The sequence below is a fragment of the Octopus sinensis genome, linkage group LG8 (genome assembly GCF_006345805.1).
Source record: "Octopus sinensis linkage group LG8, ASM634580v1, whole genome shotgun sequence".
Classification (NCBI taxonomy): Eukaryota; Metazoa; Mollusca; class Cephalopoda; order Octopoda; family Octopodidae; genus Octopus; species Octopus sinensis.
The window spans coordinates 55,270,127-55,295,126 of NC_043004.1; the positions used below are offsets into that span (position 1 = coordinate 55,270,127).

General features: G+C 36.4%; 1 protein-coding gene across 1 annotated transcript in view; it reads left to right on the top strand.

Moving 5' to 3' along the window:
• The first annotated feature begins 5,959 nt into the window (after positions 1-5,959).
• Positions 5,960-25,000, top strand: part of LOC115215176 (acetylcholinesterase) — a 75,090-nt gene continuing 56,049 nt past the window's right edge. The window contains exon 1 of the mRNA XM_029784357.2: positions 5,960-6,926. Coding sequence (XP_029640217.2) covers positions 6,255-6,926 — 672 coding nt within the window. The 5' untranslated portion in view covers positions 5,960-6,254. The remainder of the gene's footprint in view (positions 6,927-25,000) is intronic.

The following is a 25,000-nucleotide window of genomic DNA, read 5'->3' on the forward strand; positions in this document are numbered from 1 at the left end:
GGTGGTGGTGTAAGGGTAATTAGCTAACATAATATATATTCAGCACTCTGCTGGTGTTATTGCCTGGGGCGGGAATAACTCCTCCCCAAGAAGTGAAACTCTGAACAACATCCAGCAACACACGAGCAACAATCACGTTCAAACGCGTGCGCGCACACACATCACATTCATATTCACATATATACATATATTCATGGAGATATGTATGTGTGTTTGTGTATATGTGCAGGCACATATATGTGTGTGTGCGCGCGCACGCATGAGTCTATCTATCTATCTATCTATCTATCTATCTATCTATCTATCTATCTATCTATCTATCTATCTATCTATCTATCTATCTATCTATCTATCTATCTATCTATTTATCTGTGTGGTAAGTAGCTTGCTTACCAACCACATGGTTCCGGGTTCAGTCCCACTGCGTGGCACTTTGGGCAAGTGTCTTCTGCTATAGCCCCGGGCCGACCAATGCCTTGTGAGTGGATTTGGTAGACGGAAACTGAAAGAAGCCTGTCGTATATATGTATGTATATATATATATATGTATGTATGTGTATATGTTTGTGTGTCTGTGTTTGTTACCCTAGCATTGCTTGACAACCGATGCTGGTGTGTTTAGGTCCCCGTCACTTAGCGGTTCGGCAAAAGAGACCGATAGAATAAGTACTGGGCTTACAAAGAATAAGTCCCAGGGTCATTTGCTCGACTAAAGGCGGTGCTCTAGCATGGCCGCAGTCAAATGACTGAAACAAGTAAAAGAGTAAAAGAGTATCTATCTATCTATCTATCTATCTATCTATCTATCTATCTATCTATCTATCTATCTATCTATCTATCTATCTATCTATCTATCTATCTATCTATCTTATATATCTATATATACAGGGTCGGTAAGCAAAACTAACATTTGAAACTCATTGCGCATTAATAGGTTTAGTAATTTAAAAAATTGGTTAATAACATTTACATATAATCACAAAACGAATAATTAATTCTATGTCGCTTCCAATATTTGTAATTACAGCCTCTACACGGTCCCGGAACCCCTCCCAACTCTTTACCACGAAGTCACTGGACATCCTGGCTCACTCCTCATTGATAGCAGCCTTCAGAGAGTTGATGTCGGGATGGGAGGTTTTGTTGGTGGCATGCTCCAAAATGACCCACGCAGTATAGTCCAGAGAGCTGAGTTCCGGACTGGAAGAGGGTCAGAAATCCGCAGACCAGAAAGCAGCAAAGTTTGATTTGCAGAAATTCTGTACCTTCTTGGTAGTATGGCTGGAAGCACCATCCTAAATCCACACATAGTTACCCTCCGGGTAGTTGGCCTTGAACCATAGTAAGTAATGGTACCTCAGCGCCATGTAGTAGGCGACTGCACCCAGCCTTTCTTCAGGTTTGCAGAAGTAGATGGGCATCTTTCTTCCGTCGTAGGCTACAAGAGCGAAGGCTATGGCCTGGGCTGGAAGTTTTGTTCTGAAGGTGTCCCTGACGTCAGCTGCTTGCTCTGCAATGTACCGATCGTTTCTGCGGTTCACAACGGCATCCATTGTGAAGATTTCTCCTCAGAAAACATTTTCACAGTGGACCCGTTCTTCTTGAGGCATATGAGAACCTTTCTGCATCTCTCCAATCTCCTGGCCTTCATAGGTTCTGTCAGTAGTTGTATCGGCGTCCTCGTGTAGGACTTGAGATTCAAGTCATTATTCACAGCTGTTCTGATGGTCTTGGGCTCCAGAGGACAGCTTTCTCATGGACGCGGTTGGATCCGTTGAAATTTTAGACTTGAGAGTGTTGATGAAGTCTTGATTCCGCTTCTTGTTAGCGTCACTGCTGCCAGACTTCCTCTGAACGCCGTTGCCCATGTTCATTCTCTTCTTGAAGCTATAAACTGCGCATAAGGATACTCTGACTATGCTTAAGATCCTCTTCAGTTCGACTTTTGCACAGAGCAAATCACATACCCTGCATTGTCATATCCTCCAATATTTCTACAGAAAAGCGTTTATTATTAGCTGACAATGTATTCTTCGTTCTGCATTAGGTTTCATACCATTTGGTGTAGTGGTTGTTGTGAAATATCAATGTAACTTTTAATGCACGTTTTGCATCTCCGCCTGTGTGTGAGTGTATGTGTGTGTATGTATATATATATGTATATATATATATATATATATATATATGTATATAAATATGTATATATATGTATATATACATACACACACACACACGCATATATATATATGTGTATATATATATACATATATATGTATGTATGTACATACAGGTATAGAGACACGTGTGTATCTATCTGCCTGTCTGTCTCTCCCGCTTTTATGTATATATATATATATATATATATATATATATATATACAGAGAGTGAGAGAGAGAGAGAGAGAGAGAGAGAGAGAGAGAGAGAGAAGAAAGAAAGAGAGAGAGAGAGAAAGAGGTACACATACGAATTGGTTGGATCATCTCAGTGTTAGACAAATTACCTTCCGGCTTTTCAATTCAAATTTCACCAAAGTTGACTTCACCTTTCATCCTTTCAGAGTCGATAAAATGAATAACATTTGAGCCATGAGATCAATGTAATCGATTTACATTCCCCTCCTAAAACTGCTGGCCTTGACCCACCCCAAAATTTGAAACCATTATTATTATTATTGAGGGCCGATGTAATCGAGTGGAGGTCCCCCACCAAATTCCTGTCCCCGTGTCTACGGTAGAAGGAATCGTTGAAGGCATGAGGACAGAGATCTTCCTTTTGTGGTTGAGCTTTAACCAAGTTCATCAATTGTCATTAGGAAAGAAAAGTAAAGGTAAAGCGGGTTAAAATGGCAAGAGTGGCACCGCTCTAAGTTTAAACCTGTGAGTAAGAGAATTGGAACTAAAGAAGGCACTTGTCCTTCATGTTCAGGGACATCTTGAATGGTGGTGTTCAACAACTGACGTTAGAGGTACTTCTGTATTAGGAGGGTGACATCACTATCGGTCTTCTTTACTGATGTATACTATATATATATATATGTATATATTGTTTCATCCTTTTACTTGTTTCAGTAATTTAACTGCGGCCATGCTGGAGCACCTCCTTTAGTCGAATAAATCGGCCCCAGGATTAATGCTTTGTAAGCCTTTATCGGTCTCTTTTTCTGAACCACTAGGTTACAGGGACGTAAAAATACCATTATCGGTTGTCAAGCGATGGTGGGAGGACAAACACAGACACATAAATATATATATAAATATATATATACGGCGGGCTTCTTTCAGTTTCCGTCAACCAAATTCACTCACAAAACTTTGGTCGGATCGAGGCTATAGCAGAAGACACATGTCCAAAGTGACACGCAGTGGGACTGAACCTGGAACCATGTGGTTGGGAAGCAACCTTCTTACCACATAGCCACGCCTATATATATATATATATATATATATATATATATGTAGCTTGCTTACAAACTACATGGTTCCAGGTTCATTCTCACTGCGTGGCACCTATAGTCTCCTACTATAGCCTCGGACCGACCAAAGCCTTGTGAGTGGATGTGGTAGACGGAAACTGAAAGAAGCCCGTCGTATATATACATATATATAAATATATGTATGTGTGTATATGTTTGTGTGTCTGTGTTTGTCCCTCAACATCGCTTGACAACCGTTGGTGGAGTATTTACGTCCCCGTAACTTAGCGGTTCGGTAAAAGAGCCCGATAGAATAAGTACTAGGCTTCCAAATAATAAGTCCTGGGGTCGATTTGCTCGACTGAAGGCGGTGCCCCAGCATGGCCGCTGTCAAGTGATTGAAACAAGTAAAAGTAAAAGTACAAAAGTAAAGTATATATATACATATATATATATATATATACATACATATATGATAAATCGCCATGATAGATCGTTAGCCACTACACACATTTTTTCTCTCCTTGCTTTTTCTGTGTCCCTTTCTGTAGAAGAGCGTAGGCTCGAAACGTAAAAGACTTTTTCTACTCCTGAACGTTATATTAATACATCTGTTTGTTTTGTTCACAACATGTCTTCGTCTTTTGCTTTTTTCGTAAACTCTCCCTATATATATATATATATATATATATATATATATATATATATATATATATATATATATATATATATATATATATTATATATAATGTATGTATATGTATATATACTTTAAAAACATTTTTTATACTGTATATCGTGTATACTTTTTACACATTCTTTTGTCTTACCATTCTATGTATATCCCTACACTTTATGTCTGTCTTTGTAACTTCTCACTTATTCATCTCCCGGGTATTCATCATCCTCATACATCATAACATCATCATAATCATCATCATCATCATCAATGTAATCAACTTATCAACTTCCCCCAAATTGCTGGCCTTGTGCCAAAATTTGAGACCATTATTATTATTATCGTTATTGTAATTATTATTATTGCTATCATTATTATTATTGTTGTTTTTGTTGTTGTTATTATTATTATTATTATTATTATTATTATTACTATTATTACTATTATTATTATTACTATTATTATTATTATTATTATTATTATTATTATTATTATTATTACTATTATTACTATTATTATTATTACTATTATTATTATTATTATTATTATTATTATTATTACTATTATTACTATTATTATTATTACTATTATTATTATTATTATTATTATTGTTTATAAACGTATACTACATCGAATGGTCATGTTATCCACAATTAGAAAAAGGAGTAAACGCAATTAGAATGTAGAGTGTCTGCACGTTTGTGTGAATGTGTGTGTGTGTGTGTATGTGTGTGTGTGTGTGCGTGTGTGCGTGCGTGTGTGTGTGTGTATGTGTGTGTGTGCAAACAGTGTTTATGCACTTCCACTTCAATTTGTTTACCGTCAACAGTTAAATATTCTTCAGCATGAAAACATAAACATACATACACGAGCAGAGCTAAGTAAACACACAAACATCAATTCGTATGTACACACAAACATGCACTAACCTATAAATCTATCTATCTATCTATCGTGTCTTTTTCTATCTCTATTTGTGTGTGTGTGTGTGTATCTATCTATCTATCTATCTATCTATCTATCTATCTATCTATCTATCTATCTATCTATCTATCTATCTGTTTGTCTATACCAGACATACATTTGTAGACAATCATATATACACACAGATGTGTGTGTGTATGCATGTATGAATGCGTGCTATTTGCATGTGCCTCTGTGTGTGTGTGTGTGTGTGTGTGTGTGTGCGTGTATACATGCATGCATGCATGCATGTATGTAGGAATTTGTGTTATTTGCATACGCCTCTGTGTGTGTGTGTGTGTGTGTGTGTTGTGTGTGTGTGTGTGGTGTGTGTGCGTGTTTATGCATCTATGTGAAGCTATATACACACGATGAACGTATTGAGAAAAGGTTGCTAAACAATAAACACGATAAAAACAACAACTACAACAAAAGCATCTACAACAACAACAATAATATCCAGGGAAAATTAAATTAAATCATTTGTCCACGTGATTTTGTTGCTGTTGTGGCTCTTGTTTACTCAGCAGTCATAAGCTTTGTCGTATTCTTCTTAGTCTCCAACCTTTAATCTTCAATCTTTAATCTTCAATCTTTAATCTTAAAACTTCAGCTTCGATTCCAAGTTGAAATCTGTTTTAACAATCTCCCGTTTGCATCAATATACACACGTAAACCTATATACGCACATACTCTCTCTCTCTTGCTCTCGCACATACTCAGATACACACACACACACACACACACACACACACACACACACACACACACACGCGCGTGCATATACATATACACACACACAAAAACATTTTCTTACTGTATATCTGTCTCTTTTCCTCACACGCACACATATTTATCACACAGATATACTTATATACATATTTACATATTCACACATAACACACGCGCACACACACACACACGAGTACATAACTGCATAACTGTGCACCTATATACACGTTCACGTTTACCTTAAAGTCACAGAGATAGACACACTCCACCACACTTATATGTAGACATCTAATTATATATATATATATATAGTACCACACATACACACACACACACACATACGCATACATGCGCACACAAATAGACACATATATACATACATATACTTTACTACAGAGATGTAAAGGTATACAGTGAATTGAATAACTGCTCTGATACTTATACTCTAACAGCGACTCACGCTCACAAATGCACACACATGTACGAGCAATCAACCGCATGCACACACACAGACCAAGAACAGCGCACTCAGCTACCATATGCATACGCACACACGGGCATACACACATACACATTCCCGCTCTTGTAGTTAACAGCTGTTTTCACAGACGTGAAGCGATCGACTGCTTAGTGATGGAGATCTGTTGGCGGCATGCCTTTCTTCTCCTTATTTTAGCCTCCAAAGCTGCTTGCTCATTTTCTGTCCCGCCTGTCGCTGATCATAGCGTTGACGTGCTCTTAAAAGAATCGTCATCTTCGTCGGTATCGGCACAAACAGTACGACACCCCGTAGCGTCACCCGTATTCCAATCACAACCACAAGTACCCGAAACAGTATCCGAACCTGCAGTATCCCAAAGGGTACAACGAACTGTACCCGAGTCATCAACTGACCAGCCGGAAGCAGTATTACCATCTGTACGCGAGTCACAGCTAAAAGGACAACCACTAGCGCCACCACCGCCGCTGGCACAAGTTCAGTTAGCATCATCATCACCAAAAGGATCAGAAGAAGTAGTACGAGACACGATTTATGGCAAAGTTAGGGGTTTCGTCAAAGAGGTTCTTCCCGGAAAGTTTGCGGAATATTATCTAGGAGTACCTTATGCTGCCCCACCGGTCGGAAAACTTCGTTTCGAGGTAATAAGAATTTTTACTTTGTAACCACGTGGTTTTCGGTTCAGTTCCATTGCACGGCATGTTTGGCAAATGTCTTCTATTATAGCCCGATCGACCAATGCCTTATGAGCGAATTTCATATGTATGTATGTATGTATGTATGTATGTATGTATGTATGTATGTATGTATGTGTGTATGTATGCATGTAAGTATGTATGTATGTATGTATGTATGTATGTATGTATGTTTGTATGCATGCATGCATGCATGCATGTATGTATGTATGTATGCATGCATGCATGCATGTATGTATGTATGTATGTATGTATGTATGTATGTATTATGTATGTATGCATATGTATACATATTATATCATAGTATAATTTACTGTATTATATATTAAACTAAATTTTCACAAATACTACATATAGTGCAAGATTCACCGGGAAGGAAGAGTAGGATTTGCTACACCCTGGGCTCAGTGTTTTGTTCCTGTGCAAAACCAAACTGCTATCTGTTGTTAAAGATTGATCTAATAGTCGAGATATTTTCGGGATCCGATATATTTTAAATTTAACTACCGTATTTACCGACGTATAAGACGCACTTTTTTGGTTGTTTTTAAATGTATCAAAATATTGTTCTGCGTCTAACGTGGCTCTATTATGGATGGGAGACCGGATATCGTAGTCCAGGTGTCCGGATGAGCATACGTCTGTTAGGTGCAATAATTGTTACTGATAATAAAATATTGGAAACAGAGCCCAAATGATCACAGATAGTTAGTACAAACTTACTACTAATTACTTACTGTATGTCGGCAGTTATGTAAGTAACATTGTATCGTTATATCTTATTCCTCAGCATACATAACCTACACCTGATATGTGTGTTACATTATTTAATAAATCTGCTATCTTTAAGAAAATTTTTTATTAATTACTTAAACGAAAAATTCTCTTAGAATGATGGAAGAAATGTTAACAAACTCTCATTCATCTGTCAGCTATTTGCAACGAGTGGATGACAACAAATTCATAGTGATGGGGCATCACCCTGGCGCTAATTTTAATTACATAAAACTTTGCAGCCAGAAATACAAGATTTTACATCCTGTATGGCAATTTTCTTGACCAAAATATGAGCAATTAAACAATTTAAATGACAGAAGAAACACCGTACTCCTATGATGTAGTTTGTTTATAATGCATTTATGATACCATACTTTATTGTAGCATACTTCCAAAACAGAGTATTATTTGTACAGAAACATACATTTTTTCTGAGAAAACCACTTTAGAAAATATTTCAATAGCATCTTTGTAAAATATTGTGCGTCTTAAGCGAGGGTGCGTCTTACTCGAGGTCACATCTTACGCGAATGTGCGACTTAAGCGAGGGTGCGTCTTATATGCTGGAAAATAGGGTATTTAGGAGGGGGTGCTGTAAAGTTCCTGGCTTTGGGTAAAAGAAAATACAAAAGGATCGGTTAATTATAATTTTATTCAACATATTCCCCTCTTAGATTCATACACTTATTGCAACGATCTTTCAGAGTTTTAAGCCCTGTAAAAAAATTCGGAAGGTTGGCCCTCCAGCCAGGCCTTTCACGTTACGCTTAAAGCCTTAAAGCCAGGCTCTTTTCACCTCCCCTCGTACAATATTACAATAGTGAAACTGAATGACAATAATGAATGGTCCGACTTAATTTTTATTGGATGAAAGAATACAATAATTGGGTTTAATTATTTTTATATTTCTGACAAATGAAATCTGTTGGATAAAAAATATCATTTCTAAAATTTAATTGAGGCATCATAATGTTAATCAACTGCCTTAAATGAGATCTGAACATGTGATAAACATTTTATTGTGTAGTTTCAACTTTAACATCATGTTGCTATGGGAACATACAACAATAATATGTTAAAATTGGTTGTCACTTTTTCAATGTTAGACCCATAAAACAAATATACGTTATATTATGCCAAGAGAGTACTTAACTGATGGTTAATTAATACTTAATAGATAATAGGTCGCAGTAGTTTAGACGTTGACATTTTGGCTCAATCAATTATCTGGATATTCAGTCCGTTTTGGCGACAGTACTTTTTGGCTTTGAAGGCAAACACACCACACACACACACACAACACACACACACACACACACACACACACACACACACACACACAGATAGATATATAGAAAGAAAAACAGAGAGAGAAAGAGAGGGGGAGAAAAAGAGAGAGAGGGAGAGAGAACGAGAGGAACAATATCACTACTACGACCTGCATACATAATACATACTTACATATATCATGCATACATGCATACATACACACATAAGGTATATATATGTGTTTGTGTGTGTGTGAGAGAGTCTCTGTGTGTGTGTATGTATGTATATATATATATATATATATATATATATATATATATATATATATATATATACCGGAGTAAACACATAAATGTGAAACAAGGTGGAAAAAAAGAGTACTCAAATACCAGTGGTAGAGTAATATGCTTTATTTAAAGCAGCAGAAAATTCAACAAAATCTGTTACTCTGAGTTTCTCGTTGCCGTTCATCAGACAGTTTTGCTTTTGCTAGAATCTAGCAAAAACTGTCTGATGAACGGCAACGAGAAACTCAGAGTAACAGATTTTGTTGAATTTTCTGCCGCTTTAAATAAAGTATATATATATATATATATATATATATATATATATATATATATATATATATATATATATATATATATATATATTATATATATATAGGTTAATCCAAACGGGAAAACAGAAAAAACAACACGTGGAACAATTACAGTATTATTATTATTAGGCGCTCAGGAAAATGGAAGAAGGAGGGTATGACGTTTCGAGCGGAGCTCTTCGTCGGAAACATAGGAGAAAGAAAGATCCCGAGACGGGAGGACAGAGGAAAAAAAATTGCAGGTAGTCTTCGCGAGGTCACATACTGAAAAGACGGAAGTGGTAAAAAAGGAGGAAAATGTTTTTTTAAAAACAGGAGAGCTGAATCAAAGAGGGAATGGTAAAAAAAGGTGTGCGAGAAAACGAGGGTGTGTGTGAGTGGTGTGCGTTGTGTGTATTTGTGTGTATGGTGGACAGTGGCTAGTAGCAGGCAGTAGTAGAATTAAAGGAGTGTGTGGGGGTACCCTAGCAAGTCAGAAAGGCAGTCAGAAACAGGGAGGTATGTGTGTGTGCGTGTGTATGTATGTGTGAGTGTGTGCGTGTGCGTGTGTGTATGTGTGTGTGAGGCGAGATAAAAAAATAAAAAATATGTATATGTTAATGCGTGCAGGGCGAACAGATGACATAGCAAGTCTCGAGTGAGTGGTCAGTGGTAAAAAAAGGGAGGAAGGAGGGAAGAAGGGAAGGAGGGAAAGGGTGGGGGCGTATGTAATGTGCCAGTGTGTGTGTAGAGTGGTAGTGTGTCCAGTGTGCGTAGTTGTGTGTATGGCAAGTAAATTAGAAGTGTGTGTAAGTGTAATGTATATATATATGCAAATGTGTGTGTGTGAGTGGGTGTGTGTATGTGTGTGCGTGTGTGTACAAAGAGGGGGGTGGGGGGTTTAAGGAAAAAACTGCAGCGGAGGGGGGGAGGGGAAGATGGAAGAGTGGTCCCGCGGCGACAGGCGTGGGAGAACCCAAAGACACGCGCCGGCCCCAGATACGTGCAGGAGATCTAGTCGGTCAAACCACGAGCGTGGTGCATGCATGCGTGTATGCGTGCGCGAACGTGCACAAGCGTGTATGTGCGCGCGCCTGCGAGTGTGTGTGTAAGTATATATGTATGTATGTATGTATTTGTATATTTGTACACTCCCGTCATTTCGATGTATGAGTGTTTGAAGGAGAGGATTTAAAGAAGAAAAAAAATTGAAAAAAAGACAAAACAACTTTTAAAATAAAATAGCAAAAGAAGCTGCATGTATTTGCGATGGACACGTGAATGTAATTTGACTTCAGATATGGAGTTTGCTATGACGTCACAATGAGGACACTGATGATTTTGATTTTGCTTGGGATTGGGCGAATGTACCTGTTGATTGCACGAAAATTCTTTTGTTCTGTTTCTTCAACTCAAGTTGTTTTGATGCATCATGACATATTTTGTGTCATGCTGAACGATCCAGGCAATGACTTTTCCAAGATGACAAGTTAAACTGTAGAGATTTTAGTGATTGCTTCAGCTTATCTTTATACCTAAGGACAAGTCTTCCTTTACCGCAGTATCCCTCTACTTGTTGGCCATACAAAACAATTTTCTGAATGCGATCATCTTTCATTCGAGCAACCTACCCATCTGCACTGAATTCTCAGCAGCATACTTTGGATACTGGAGATTTTCTAAGATTTTGACAATTGATATCTGATCTTGCCATTTTATGTTGCAGATATTGCGCAGAGAGCACATGTGAAATGTTTTAAGTTCTCTTATATGTTTGTAGATGGAAGTTCATGTTTCTGCCCCATAAAAGTGTGCTCAAAACACAAGATTTGCACACACTTGTTTTTGTTTTAAGATTGACACCATGTTCATCTCACAACCGATGGGCAAGTTTTCTGACAGTAATTTTGTCATCAAAGTACTCTTAAAGTTATTTGTACTTCTAAGATATTTAAATGACCCCTGACCCATTTGAGTGGCTTGTTGCCAATCATCACGTTTGAATCTTGAGTATGTTTTGCCCCAGGCTTTGATTGGAATAAAACTTCAGTCTTCTTGATGCTGACAGCCAGTCTAAATGCACGAGCTACCACAGCAGACCTGTCAACAGTTTCTCGAATGCCCTTAAATGTAAGAGAAATTAGAGCACAATTATCAGCAAACGGAATGTCACGTAGACACTCTTTCTTGGTTTTATGTAAACACACATACACACACACACACACACACACACACACACGTGCGCACACGTGTATATATAAGGCGAGCTAGCCGGGCGAAATGCGTAGCCGTATTTCGTCTGCCGTTACGTTCTGAGTTCAAATTCCGCCGAGGTCGACTTTGCTTTTCATCCTTTCGGGGTCGATAAATTAAGTGCCAGTTACGCACTGGGTTGACGTAATCGACTTAATCCGTTTGTTTGTCCTTGTTTGTCCCCTCTATGTTTAGCCCCTTGTGGGCAATAAAGAAACAAATATATATATATATATATATATATATAAGCTCCAAAAGTTTTTTTTTCTCTCAGTTTATTTCCTCGTGTTCCTTTCTGTTGAAGAGCGTAGGCTCGAAACGTAAAAGACCTTCTCACCTTCCCGAGCGTTAAACTAATACACCTGCTTGTTGTTTATACCCCTGTCTTCGTCTTTTGTTTTACTGTTAATCTCAACTATGTACACACACACACACACACACACGCGCGCGCGCGCGCGCACACACACACACACACACACATATTTATATATATATATATATATATATATATATATACTCATTACAAATATAGGGTAAAAAAATTATTAATTTAATAAAATTAACAAATTTTACCAAGTAGTTTTCGGTATGGAAAAGAACCATATTCGATAAAAACTTATACAAAAAGTTTTTTTATATATAATTATAGCAATAATTAAAGGTTTAGCAACAAGTTGCTTGACCACATACCGAAAATTTTAGAAATAGCAGCCAAATAGTAGAAAAAAGAAAAAAAAAGAAATAGCAATCTTTTGGCTGCTATTTCTAGAATTTTCGGTATGTGGTCAAGCAACTTGTTGCTAAACCCTTAATTATTGTTATAATTGTATATATATCACAGAACTTGAGGCGATCCAATGAAGTTACACGAAGAAGATAGCCTCTGTGCAGCATATAAGCTACTGGGAAAGACTCAAGAGATTAAGACTCTATTCCTTAGAGCGTAGGCGAGAAAGATATGCCATGATATACATCTGGAAGATCATAGAAGGACTTGTCCCAAACTTTGGCATCGAGAGTTACACAAATGCTAGAACTGGGCGCCACTGCATAGTGCCAAGGACTCCAAATTTGCCATCAAGATGTAGGACAGGATACTGTGATAGCCTGGGCTTCAGAGGCCCACAGCTCTTCAATATCCTCCCATGGGGTGGATGCAGATGTCTTTAAAATAAAACTGGATCTCTTCCTGTCAAGTGTCCCAGATGAACCAACTTCACGGCAGGAGGTGCAGATGAGGGCAGCTGCATCGAACTCTCTCATGCACCAAATGGTAATTGCTAAAAAGCATTCGTGTAGCAACACCAAATGGCGGTGCCCCAGCATGGCCACAACTCGTGAGCTGAAACTAGATAAAATAAAAATAAATAAATAATATATATATATATATAGATAGATATATTGTTGTATTTGGGGATGGTCACGTTGCTAGTTTAGCCAATAAAACCCACGCACTTTATATTTGGTGTTAATTTGCTTCAGCTTTATTTTATTTTTTACATTAATCGTATTTCGGCCAGAGTTCTTTCGTCACACTTCTGCGACCTCATCGGTGGTCCATTGCTGTCTTCTTTCTTATTTGTGTGTCTTTCTTTACTAACGATCAGCCATTTTGTGTTTTGTATTCCTATTGTATGTGTTTTTATTTGCGCATGCGTACATCCCTATGTGTCTATGTATACTAAGTGCGTGTGTATGTGTGTGTGTGGAGGAGTGCCTGTATTATCTGTATACCCTGTTTATACACGTTCGTTTAATTTGTTTTTATTTATTTTGTTCGTGTGTTTATACCTATTTTTTTTCTCTGTTTTTGTATTTAATTTAATTTAATTTTATTAGCATATATAGTTATTCAATTCCATTTGTTTATCTGTGTATTGTATTATAGTTTGTTCATATTGTTATCAGTTTATGGGGATCTTATTCTGTCATATGTTGTGGGGTGTTGGGTGTGTGTGCTAGTGTTAGTTTTACTTGGGCAAGTGTCTTCTACTACATCTCCGGTCTGACCAAAATACTATAAGTAGAAGTAGTATGAGGAAACTGAAAGTGACTCATCGTATATATATGTATATATATATATATATATAATATATATATATATATATATATATATATTATATATATATATATTATATATATATATACACATATATATATACACATATATAACGTTAATCCAAACAAGAAAGCACAAAAAGACACAACGCGAGGACGTGGAACAAATATATATTTCTTTACTACCCACAAGGGGCTAAACATAGAGGGGACAAACAAAGGTATTAAGTCGATTATATCGACCCCAGTGCGTAACTGGTACTTAATTTATCGACCCCGAAAGGATGAAAGGCAAAGTCGACCTCGGCGGAATTTGAACCCAGAACACGTGACAGCAGACGAAATACGGCTACGCATTTCGCCCTGCGTGCTAACGATTCTGCCAGCTCAATATAGTATTATTGGACGCTCAGGAAAGAAGGAAAGTAGGAGGGTTTAACGTTTCGAGCTCTTCGTCGGAAACATAGGAGAAGGAAAGATCCCGAGAAGGAAGACAGAGGGAAAAAAATCGCCAACGGTACACACAAGGTCTCACTTTGAAATATATATATATATATATACCCTACAGGACATCAGTTTGGAATATTTATTTTATATATATATATATAATATATATATATAATATATATATATATATATATATAATATATATATATAATAAAATATTAGTTATCGCCATACTAATATGGCATTCTTATAAAAATAAGAATAAAGCTGACCACTTATTAGCTCCATGAGGCCATCGCCTTAAGTTAGCTATTTGATACACAAATTTGTGTATCAAATAGCTAACTTAAGGCGATGGCCTCATGGAGCTAATAGTGGTCAGCTTTATTCTTATTTTTATAAGAATGCCATATTAGTATGGCGATAACTAATATTTTCGGGAACGCTGCCGTTGTTCTCTTTTAGAGAGACTTAGTATTTTAATATTTCTATATATATATATATATATATATATATATATATATGTATATATATATATGTATATATATATATATATATATAATTATATATATATAATATTATATATATATATAATATATATATTATATATATATATATATATATATATATATTATATATATATATATATTATATATATTATTATGTATGGATGCTGAAAAGTTCCTGGCTTTAAGGGTTGTCGCGAAAGTCCTGGTTGGAGGCTGAATCTTCCGAGTTCTTCATATATATATATGCAGGCGTGGCTGTGTGTTACGATGCTTTTGAACAACGTGGTTCCGTGTTTAGTCCCACTGTGTGGTACCTTGCTCAAGTGTCTTGCACTATAGCCTGGCGCCGACCAAAACCTTGTGAATGGATTTGGTAGACAGAATCTGGTAGAATCCCATTGTAAGAAGTTCATATGATGGACTATCCTGTCGGCGACGACGTATGAGCATTCAGCTTTTTGTCGAACGACCTGCACAAATAATTTGTCTATAGTGATCAAACGTTCGTGTCGCACTTTAGCTCTCTCTCTCTCTCTCCACCAAATTGATGTTGTCTGAACAGGTGTACCGTGTACAACGCGTCATGTGTCGAAGTGACCGCAGAGCAAGGTGTGATGAAGTGTTTTGCTCAAGAACACAACGCGCCAACCGATCTAGGAACTGAAATCACGATCGCTAAATATAATCAAATGATTATATAATCAAATGGTGCATATATTTTCAAGTACCTTATTCTGTTATCTGAATATCCTTATTTTACTATATATATATATATATATATTACTGTGTCTGGGGAGAGCCATTGTCTTTTAGTGGTGAACAAAAACGAAATATGTGTGTGTGTGTGTGTGTGAGTATATACCACCGCTTGGCAACATGTGTCGTTCTGTTTATGCTCCGTAAATTAACATCTTAGCAATAAGTGAACGATCGAATACGTCGTGGGCTTTAAAAATATAAGTACTGGGGTCGATTTGTCCGACTAAACCCATGGAGGTGGTGTTCCAGTGTGGCCGCAGACAAGTGATTCGAACAAGTAAAAGATAAAAGATAAATATATTCTCCCAGTGAGTGTTAGCAGTTTCCTCTCCTGATTCTCTGTTTCTTCAATTTTAAGTTGATCATCCAAAGCTTAAAATAGACGAATACTGTATTACCGGTATACAAGTCGAATTTTTCACAGCAAAATTTACAACGAAAAACGGTAGGTCGACTTATACACCAAAACGACTTGCGAGGACCAAAAATTTCACTTGAACTTCTATAGGATTTGGAAAGAAAATGATGAATTACTTGTTTACACTATATTCTACGTCGACTTGTATGCCGGAAAATACGGTATGAATTAACGTATACGCTTGGGAAATTTTAAAAATACTCGTTTGAAAGTGTTCAGTATCGTTTAAGTCCACGGTTTTAGACACCGTTTTTGAACAACGTTTCTTTGTTCTTGGCAAAATTGCTTTGCACTAACCACATTTAACATATAATAGAACAAGAGAAGAATACAACTACACAAAATAGCCACTATTTTCATATGCTATATACTATACCATTATACCACCAAAAGTAATTAAAAGGTCACTTTAAGAAAGTACCTTTTGTCAACTCAAACAATGAACTCCAACAACAGGATGACTGTACTTACTGAGCAGGGGCCTGCTGTGAATAAGATCAAGCAAAAGAACCATACTACTCATCCTGATATCTGCATACTCAAATAACAAAATAAGTCCAACATCACACCACACACCTCCACCTCCTAATAACTACCATTCCTTCCTTTCTTCCCATCACCTTCCACCCCTCCCAATAGAAATGCCAGCATACCCCAATCAACCTTATCATTAATCAAAATTGGTAAACGGCCCCCAGTTAAATATCCATTTATGTTATTTCGCCTGAAGAAATGAATGCATGAACATGATCTATCCGATGTTCATGGATATTACAGACTGCACTGTAATCATCCCAGGAATACGGACTGTGATGTTAAGAAACAGGTAATTTGTGGACACGCACAATCCAAGGATTATTGTTATTATTATATTTATCCTACATTAAACCAGCGCAGCTCGATGCAACCCGAAAAGAAATTGTATTGTCAGTTGGCACCATTAGGCTGTAGCCGGCACAACCGAATAGGAGCTTTTATTCGCGTATTCAAAGCGTTTTCCGGAAACGAACTTAGAGGATATAATTATAAATACACACACACCACACACACACACACACACACACACACACAGAGAGAGAGAGAGAGAGAGAGAGAGAGAGAGAGAGAGAGAGAGAGAGACACACACACACACACACAACATAATAGAAACAGGTTTCAAAGAAAAAGGACTACACTTGGTATAAATAGGGGAAACGTAAAATGAAAAAAAATGCACACTTAGTTTTAAAAATAATGGCTTTTTTCTATAACAACAATGCTACATCCATACAAATAAACTATTTGAGGTGAAATTACGAAGTATAAATATCATTATCATGAGTCAATATAGAAAGTCATACCGGCCTCGTCATCACTGTCTTCTGGCTTTGAATCAACACCGCATCGTTGTTGATTCAAAGTTAGTGAGCAACAATGACGAAACCGGTATGACTATCTATATTGGCTCATGATAATGATTTTTATACTTCTTAATTTCACCTCAAATCATTTATTTGTATGTATATATCTTCATATTTGTAAAAAGAAGCCATTACTTTGATACCCAGTGTCCATTTCCTTTGTTTCTCTTTACTTTTCCCATATATAAAAGTTTAAAAGTTTATTAATTTAAAATTTCAAAAATATTTAAAATTAAAAAATATAAAAATTTATAAATATAAATTAAAAATTTTAAATTTAAATAATTTAAATTTTAAATTTTAAATTTTATATTTTATATATTTGTATATCATATTAATTATTTTTATTCTTATGTTTTGGTTTATGTTTTTCACTGTTTGATTTGCCTAATAGTGGTTTTATCTCTAATTTAATTTATATATATATACACACATATAATACTATAAATAATATATATATATACACACATATATGTACATACTTACATATATATGTATATACACATACATATATGGGTACAGGACGTCAAAAAATGTAAACAACATAAAAAACGAGAACATGAAATACAAAAACATTGAAAGTGAACCTTTTTAGGACGACGAAAGAAACAAATAGAAAAACGAGACAGGCATCATAAAGAACAATCCCTTCCATCAGTTCTCCACTGTTTTATCTACTCCGCATTTCGTGCGTTAGAACAAGATGCGTCTACGTCAAAACAGTCGCTTCTGCAAAGCAAATTAAATAAAATTTGGGATTTGCGAAGAGTCCAAGTTGGTAACAAAAACAGGACAGTTAAAACAAATGTTAAGGGCTGTTAAGCCATAACAAGGTGAAGTGGTGTACACTGGATAAACAAGTATTGACAGGAGACAGATAAAAATGCGTGCTATCCCTGGTAGCTGAACGAGAAAGAAATTCGAGTTATATGAGGAAAGATGGCCGCTGGTTACGTGCGAGCAACGAGAGAGTCGAGGAGGAAGAGTGAGGAAGAGAGAGAGGGACAGAACGGCGAAGAGGGGAGGAGAAGAATTAGAGAAAGGGTGGGAGAGAAAAAGAGTATAGAAAGAGGAAGAGAGAGAGAGAGAGAGAGAGAGAGGAATAGAGATAGTGATAGAATAGTGTCGTATCAGAATTAAGATAAAACTTACTTGGGAAATGATGCGTGTGTTCGATCATATCATACTATAAATAATATATATATATATATATATAATATATATATATATATATATATATATATATATATATATATATATATACATATATATATATAATATATATCTATACAGACATACATGTACATACTTACATATATATATATATATATATATATATATATATATATATATATATATATACATACATGCATATATGGGTGTACAGGACGTCAAAAAACATAAACAACATGCGAAACGAGAACATGAAATACAAAAACATGGAAAACTAACTTTTTTTGAACAACCAAAGAAACAGATAGAAAAACGAGACAGGCAACATAAAGAACAATCCCTTCATCAGTTGTTCACTGTTTTATCTACTCCGTATTTCGAGCGTTAGTAAAAGATGTGCCTTCATCAAAACAGTCGCTCCCGCAAAGCAAAAGAGAAGTATATAATTGAGAATAAATCACAATTATAACAGAGAGGGTTATAAAACCTTTACATGTCTAGAAATAGCAGTCAAAACCGTTATAAAGCCACTTTAAACACTAATATTGTATCTCCTCAACAATAAAAGCTGTCGGCGAGCGACATGACATAAAAATTCAAAATTTAAATAAAAATAAAAGATACTCCTCTATTGCAATTTCGAAGTTAGGAACCAAAAATAGATCCATTCTTCTCGTCGGGAGAACATTCCTGTACATAGAAACTAATACAAAAAATACACCATGAGACTTAATGTGTCAACGTCTATCTACACAATTAAAATTCTTAATTCAAACGTTATGGCGTTTATAAGAAGGGACCATTAAACGAGCCACGGCGAAATATGAGTGGTTATAGAGGCTTTACAGCGGTTTTGATCGCTATTTCTAGACATGTAAGTATTTTTATGACTCCCTCCCTTATAATTGTGATTTATTTACAATTATACACTCTTCTTTCATGAAAAAAAAATTTTGATTGCATGTTCTGGCCACTGATATACTAGCGATGGAAGCAATATCACTACCAAAAGATGTCTTGTTAGAACACCAAATACTGCGTTAATAGTCTCGAGAGATCCTCCCACATAATCGCTTGGTGCATAAAAGCACAAACCATAGCAGACACAATCCCACTGCAATTGTTTGAAAGTCAGTGGCAGCTGAATTTCAAGTGAATTTATCAGCTTTATGTTATTAAATATCTCTCCCACAATGTAGTTATTTCATCCCAATATACAGCCTGAGATGAAGTCACTTGGTAGGCAAGACAACTCCGATACACACACACTCACAAGCGTGCGCGCGCACACACACACACACACACACCACACACACACACACATACACACACACACGCACACACGCACACACACACACACACACCACACACACAATACAAAATGGGACAAGAACACAAAACATCCGGACAACTAGGTGATACAAAAAGGGACAACAAAATATCCAGATAAACGATACAAAAAAAAAAACAAAAAACAAGGACGGGTCAGTCGAAGTTTTCTATCTTCAATCAAGAACTAGATTATCCCCGCAATTTCGGCTGATTATTCTTGAGATTGCTCCAATCTGGCCAGCCCCAAGGAAAAACTAAGCTAAGAGTATTAGATTCTTTGGAAGAAAGCAGCGAATGTATACAAAAACAAGGACGGAAAAACAGACAATGTTACACAGATATAAATACAATAAAAAATACAATAAAAATAATAACAGGACATAACAATATATATATATATATATATATATATATATATTATATATATATATATATATATATATATAGATATATATATAATATATATATAGAGAGAGAGAGAGAGAGAGAGAGAGAGAGAGAAAGAAAGAGAGAGCAAGAGAGAAACAAAGAAAGAGAGAGAGAGAGAGAGGCGCAAGCGTGGTGTGAGCCGTAAGAAGCTTGCTTCCCTACCACATGATACCGGGTTCATTCCCACTGTGTGGTACCTTTGTTCGACTAAAGGCGATACTCCAGTATAGCCGCAGTCAAATGACTGGAACAAATATAAGAATAAAAGAATATATATGTTGAACGATGAAGGTGAGTGCTCAACACTGCGTTGGTGGATATAATTTCTTTATTTGGGAATTAAGGCTACCATTGGTTTCATGTTAAAAAAAAGTAGGAAAACATCCTAGTGTTTTAGCAATTTTTCTAGCCAATCACATGGTGATTCCATTTTGTAAAACACAGTCTCGTTTAGTTTGCGGAGATTCTCTTGAATAAAGCAATGAATCAAGGGACGTAATCTGCCTGTCTGTCTGTCTTCTCTCTGTGACAGCGTATGTACCGTTAGCAATTTTTTCCCCTCTGTCTTCCCTTCTCTTATGTTTCCGACGAAGAGCTCCGCTCGAAACGTTAAACCCTCCTTCTTCCCTTCTTTCCTGAGCGTCCAATAATACTATATTTGCTCCACGTCCTCGCGTTGTTGTGTTTTTTTGTGCTTTCATGTTTGGATTAACTATATATATATATATATATACACCTACACAACTACAACACCGACTTTCTGGACGATGATGCTCCAAAATCTTTTGTAATTCACGTTAATTCACTGGCATCTGTGTTTCTTTAATCAAGCAAGTTTTATATTTAATTTAGAATGTGTTGATCAAGGTGACCGCTCCTGAAAACTCAGTAATCCGAAAAGGCTTTGGAATTAAAGGCTCCTCCTATCTATCTATCTATCTATCTATCTATCTATCTATCTATCTATCTATCTATCTATCTATCTATCTATCTATCTATCTATCTATCTATCTGTCTGTCTCTCTGTTTATCTGTTTGTCTGTCTATCTATCTATCTATCTATCTATCTATCTATCTATCTATCTATCTATCTATCTATCTATCTATCTATCTATCTATCTATCTATCTATCTATCTATCTATCTGTCTATCTATATGTCTATCTATCTATCTGTCTGTCTATCTATCTATCTATCTATCTATCTATCTATTTATCTATCTATCTATCTATCTATCTATCTCTTTTCGTCTCTTTTTCTCTCTTATATACATACATACATACATACATACATACATACATACATACATACATACATACATACATACATACATACATACATAGAAAGATGGTACCACGATCTCCCAGACCTCTCGAGACTTGTGAGTTTGATGTAATTACTGTTTATTTTGAGCATCTGAAAGTCAACTCCTGTAGGAAAAACTTGGCTGGAAAGGATATTTCAGAGGTTTGACATTTATGGAAGGAAGGTATGAATATCATCACTAGTGTGGGGTTGTACGGTAAGGGTGGAGATTGGGGAGAAGCAAGTAGGTCGGTCAGACTTGAGACAAAATGGTATGCAACCAGCCAGCTACGAGGTACTGTGGCCATTTTAGTAATGATAGTTAATGCATAGGAAGGAGAACATCATCTGTTGCTTTAGAAGTTGATGAAATCGAAGTGTGTTGATGGATGGGACATCTCAACTGACAGTAACGTATTTTAAAAAAGAAACAAAAAATACTCTAAGATAAAGATAAGAAATAAAACTAACTAGAATGGGAGGATAGAAGACAGAAATAATCTTTATAACGCCCTACGTCTTCAGTGTTAGACTGTTTCAGCTCACCTTTGTAACACCTTTGTTTTATTTTCACTAACAACCTCCCCTTCGCGTGTCTCTTATATTCGAAGTTTAACTCTGTCATTTTTACATCAATGGAAAGGCGATAAGCTGGCAAAATCGTTGGCGAAATGCTTAGCGGTATTTCGTCTGCCGTTACGTTCTGAGTTCAAATTCCGCCGAGGTCGACTTTGCCTTTCATCCTTTCGGGGTCGATAAATTAAGTACCAGTTACGCACTGGGGTCGATGTAATCGACTTAATACCTATGTCTGTCCTTATTTGTCCGCTCTGTGTTTAGCCCCTTGTGGGTAATAAAGAAATAGGTATTTCGTCTGCCGTTACGCTCTGAGTTCAAATTCCGAGGTCGACTTTGCCTTTCATCCTTTCGGGGTCGATAAATTAAGTACCAGTTACGCATTGGCGTCTATGTAATCGACTTAATCCGTTTGTCTGTCCTTGTTTGTCCCCTCTGTGTGTGTAGCCCCTTGTGGATAGTAAAGAAATAGGTATTTCGCCCATGTGTGCGTCCTGTGTTAAAAAAATCACCGATGTCGACTTTGCCTTTCATCCTTTCGGAGTCGATTAAATATGTACCAGTTACACACTGGGGTCGATATAATCGACTTAATCTGTTTGTCTGTCCTTATTTGTCCTCTCTGTGTTTAGCCCCTTGTGAGTAGTAAAGAAATAGGTATTTCGTCAGCGGTTACGTTCTGAGTTCAAATTCCGCCGAGGTCGACTTCGCCTTTCATTCTTTCGGAGTCGATGCATTGTGGTTGATATAATCAACTTAATCCGTTTGTCTGACCTTGTCTGTCCTTGTCTGTCCTTGTCTGTCCCCTCTGTGTGTAGCCCCTTGTGGGCAGTAAAGATATAAGTTGACTACTGCAGTCGATGTAATCAACCATCACCTCTCCTAAAATTTCAGGCCTTGTGCTTATACTAAAAAAAGGAATTTTACGTCAACGGAATACCCATAGCTCCATAAAATACGTGATCTAATCTACTAGCTGTTGGTTTGATTTTAAAAAGATGGTGAATTTCAGTTCACCCTCTTCTTCTTTATCACTTTATCATAACTCTAAGTGGGACATCACTGTTTTTTGAGGAGGTTGTTCCTCCTCACCAATTTTCCGTATTTTCCTGGAAATTTATCGTGCTTGTTCTAGTTGCTGCTTCTATGTTAATTCGATACTGCTACAATCCTTTTATAAAACACAGACCTTATAACGTTTATTTCTTTGTACCCTCTTGTATTAGATCCTGTGACAAAGTGACACTGTTCAGTTTTACAAAATTCTTCCAACTAATTTTTTTTTCTGAAAACCGTGTTAAATCTAAAAATTCTGTGTGAAACGGAACCAAGATTAAATTTAATACAACTCCTAATAGGACAATTTAAAACGTTTGTTGCTGTGCGAAGGCTGTTATTGATTATTAATTGCTCATTAAAATATTAATTATTTTCTTCCTGTTCGTTCCAGTGTGACTTGTTTTTATGCTATTTTTCTCGTTTCATTTGCTGTTGCAATATTTTATCTCATACCGTGGTGGCATTTGATAAATATCTCGAGTGTGAAATGTGGTCAGAATGTTTAAGAAAATAAAGTCTGTGAAAACCCATTTTTTTCGACTACTTCTGGGTATCGAGGCAGGCCGACCTTACATAATTAAATTGTTTTTGAGCAAATATGCCACAGAAAGATTTGGTAAATCATGCAATATATTCAGGGTTTGGAGCAAAACATAAACACGTATTTATGCTTGAGAGCCAGTAATAATAATGATTTCAAATTTTGGCACAAGGTCATCAGTTACATTGACCCCAGTGCACAACTGGTACTTATTTTATTGAACTACTAGATTTTTTGACAGTGAATTTTTAGTGCCTAAATGGAAGCACAGAAAACTCGTCTCCTTTACGTATTGCCTTTAAAATATTTATAAAATCAAAACCAATTGCATTCCTTTCAGTTACAAGTGTAAATATTGTTCACTAGAATTTTGTCAGTCTTTCAATATCAGCAAAAAGAGTAGGAGGTAGTTTAGCGAGTGCAATGACTTCAGTAGATTTCTGTAGCGAGAAATAGACCAAGCGCCAGGAAAATAGCGAACGTCTTTCAGTATCAAATCAAACTTTCACAAGGTTTCTGCAGTGTTTTCTTCGGATAGACATAAACTTTATTTATTAAAAGTTGTTTAACACTTCCACACACACCCTCCTTTTCACCTGTCTGCTTATCAGTCACTATAATGTTGGACTTGAAATCGTCTTGGAGGAATTGGTTAAGACAATTTATATAAAACTTTATACAAAACATTATACACAGATACAGGTTTGACTGTGTGGTAAGAAGTTTGCTTCCAAACCATATTGACTCCGGGTTCAGTCCCGCTGCGTAGTACCTAGGGCAAATGTCTTCTGCTATAGCTTCGGGCCAACCAAAGCCTTGTGAGTGGATTTCATAGTCGGAAACTGAAAGAAGCCCGTCGTGTATATATTTATATATATATAATATATGTGTGTGAGTGTGTGTGTGTGTGTGTGTGTGTGTGTGTTTGTGTTTGTTTTAGTTCACCCTAAACTTTGATAACCGATGTTGGTGAAACAAATAAAAGGTAAAAGATAAAAAGGTTATGATTCGATAAGGAACGAACTTACAGTTTTCTGCTACGTCTACGTTTTCATGCTTGGCCACATGAATTATCCAGAGTATGGAAAGCCGAATAGCTAAGTCAAATTGACTTTCTATAGTTCTTTCAAATAAACACA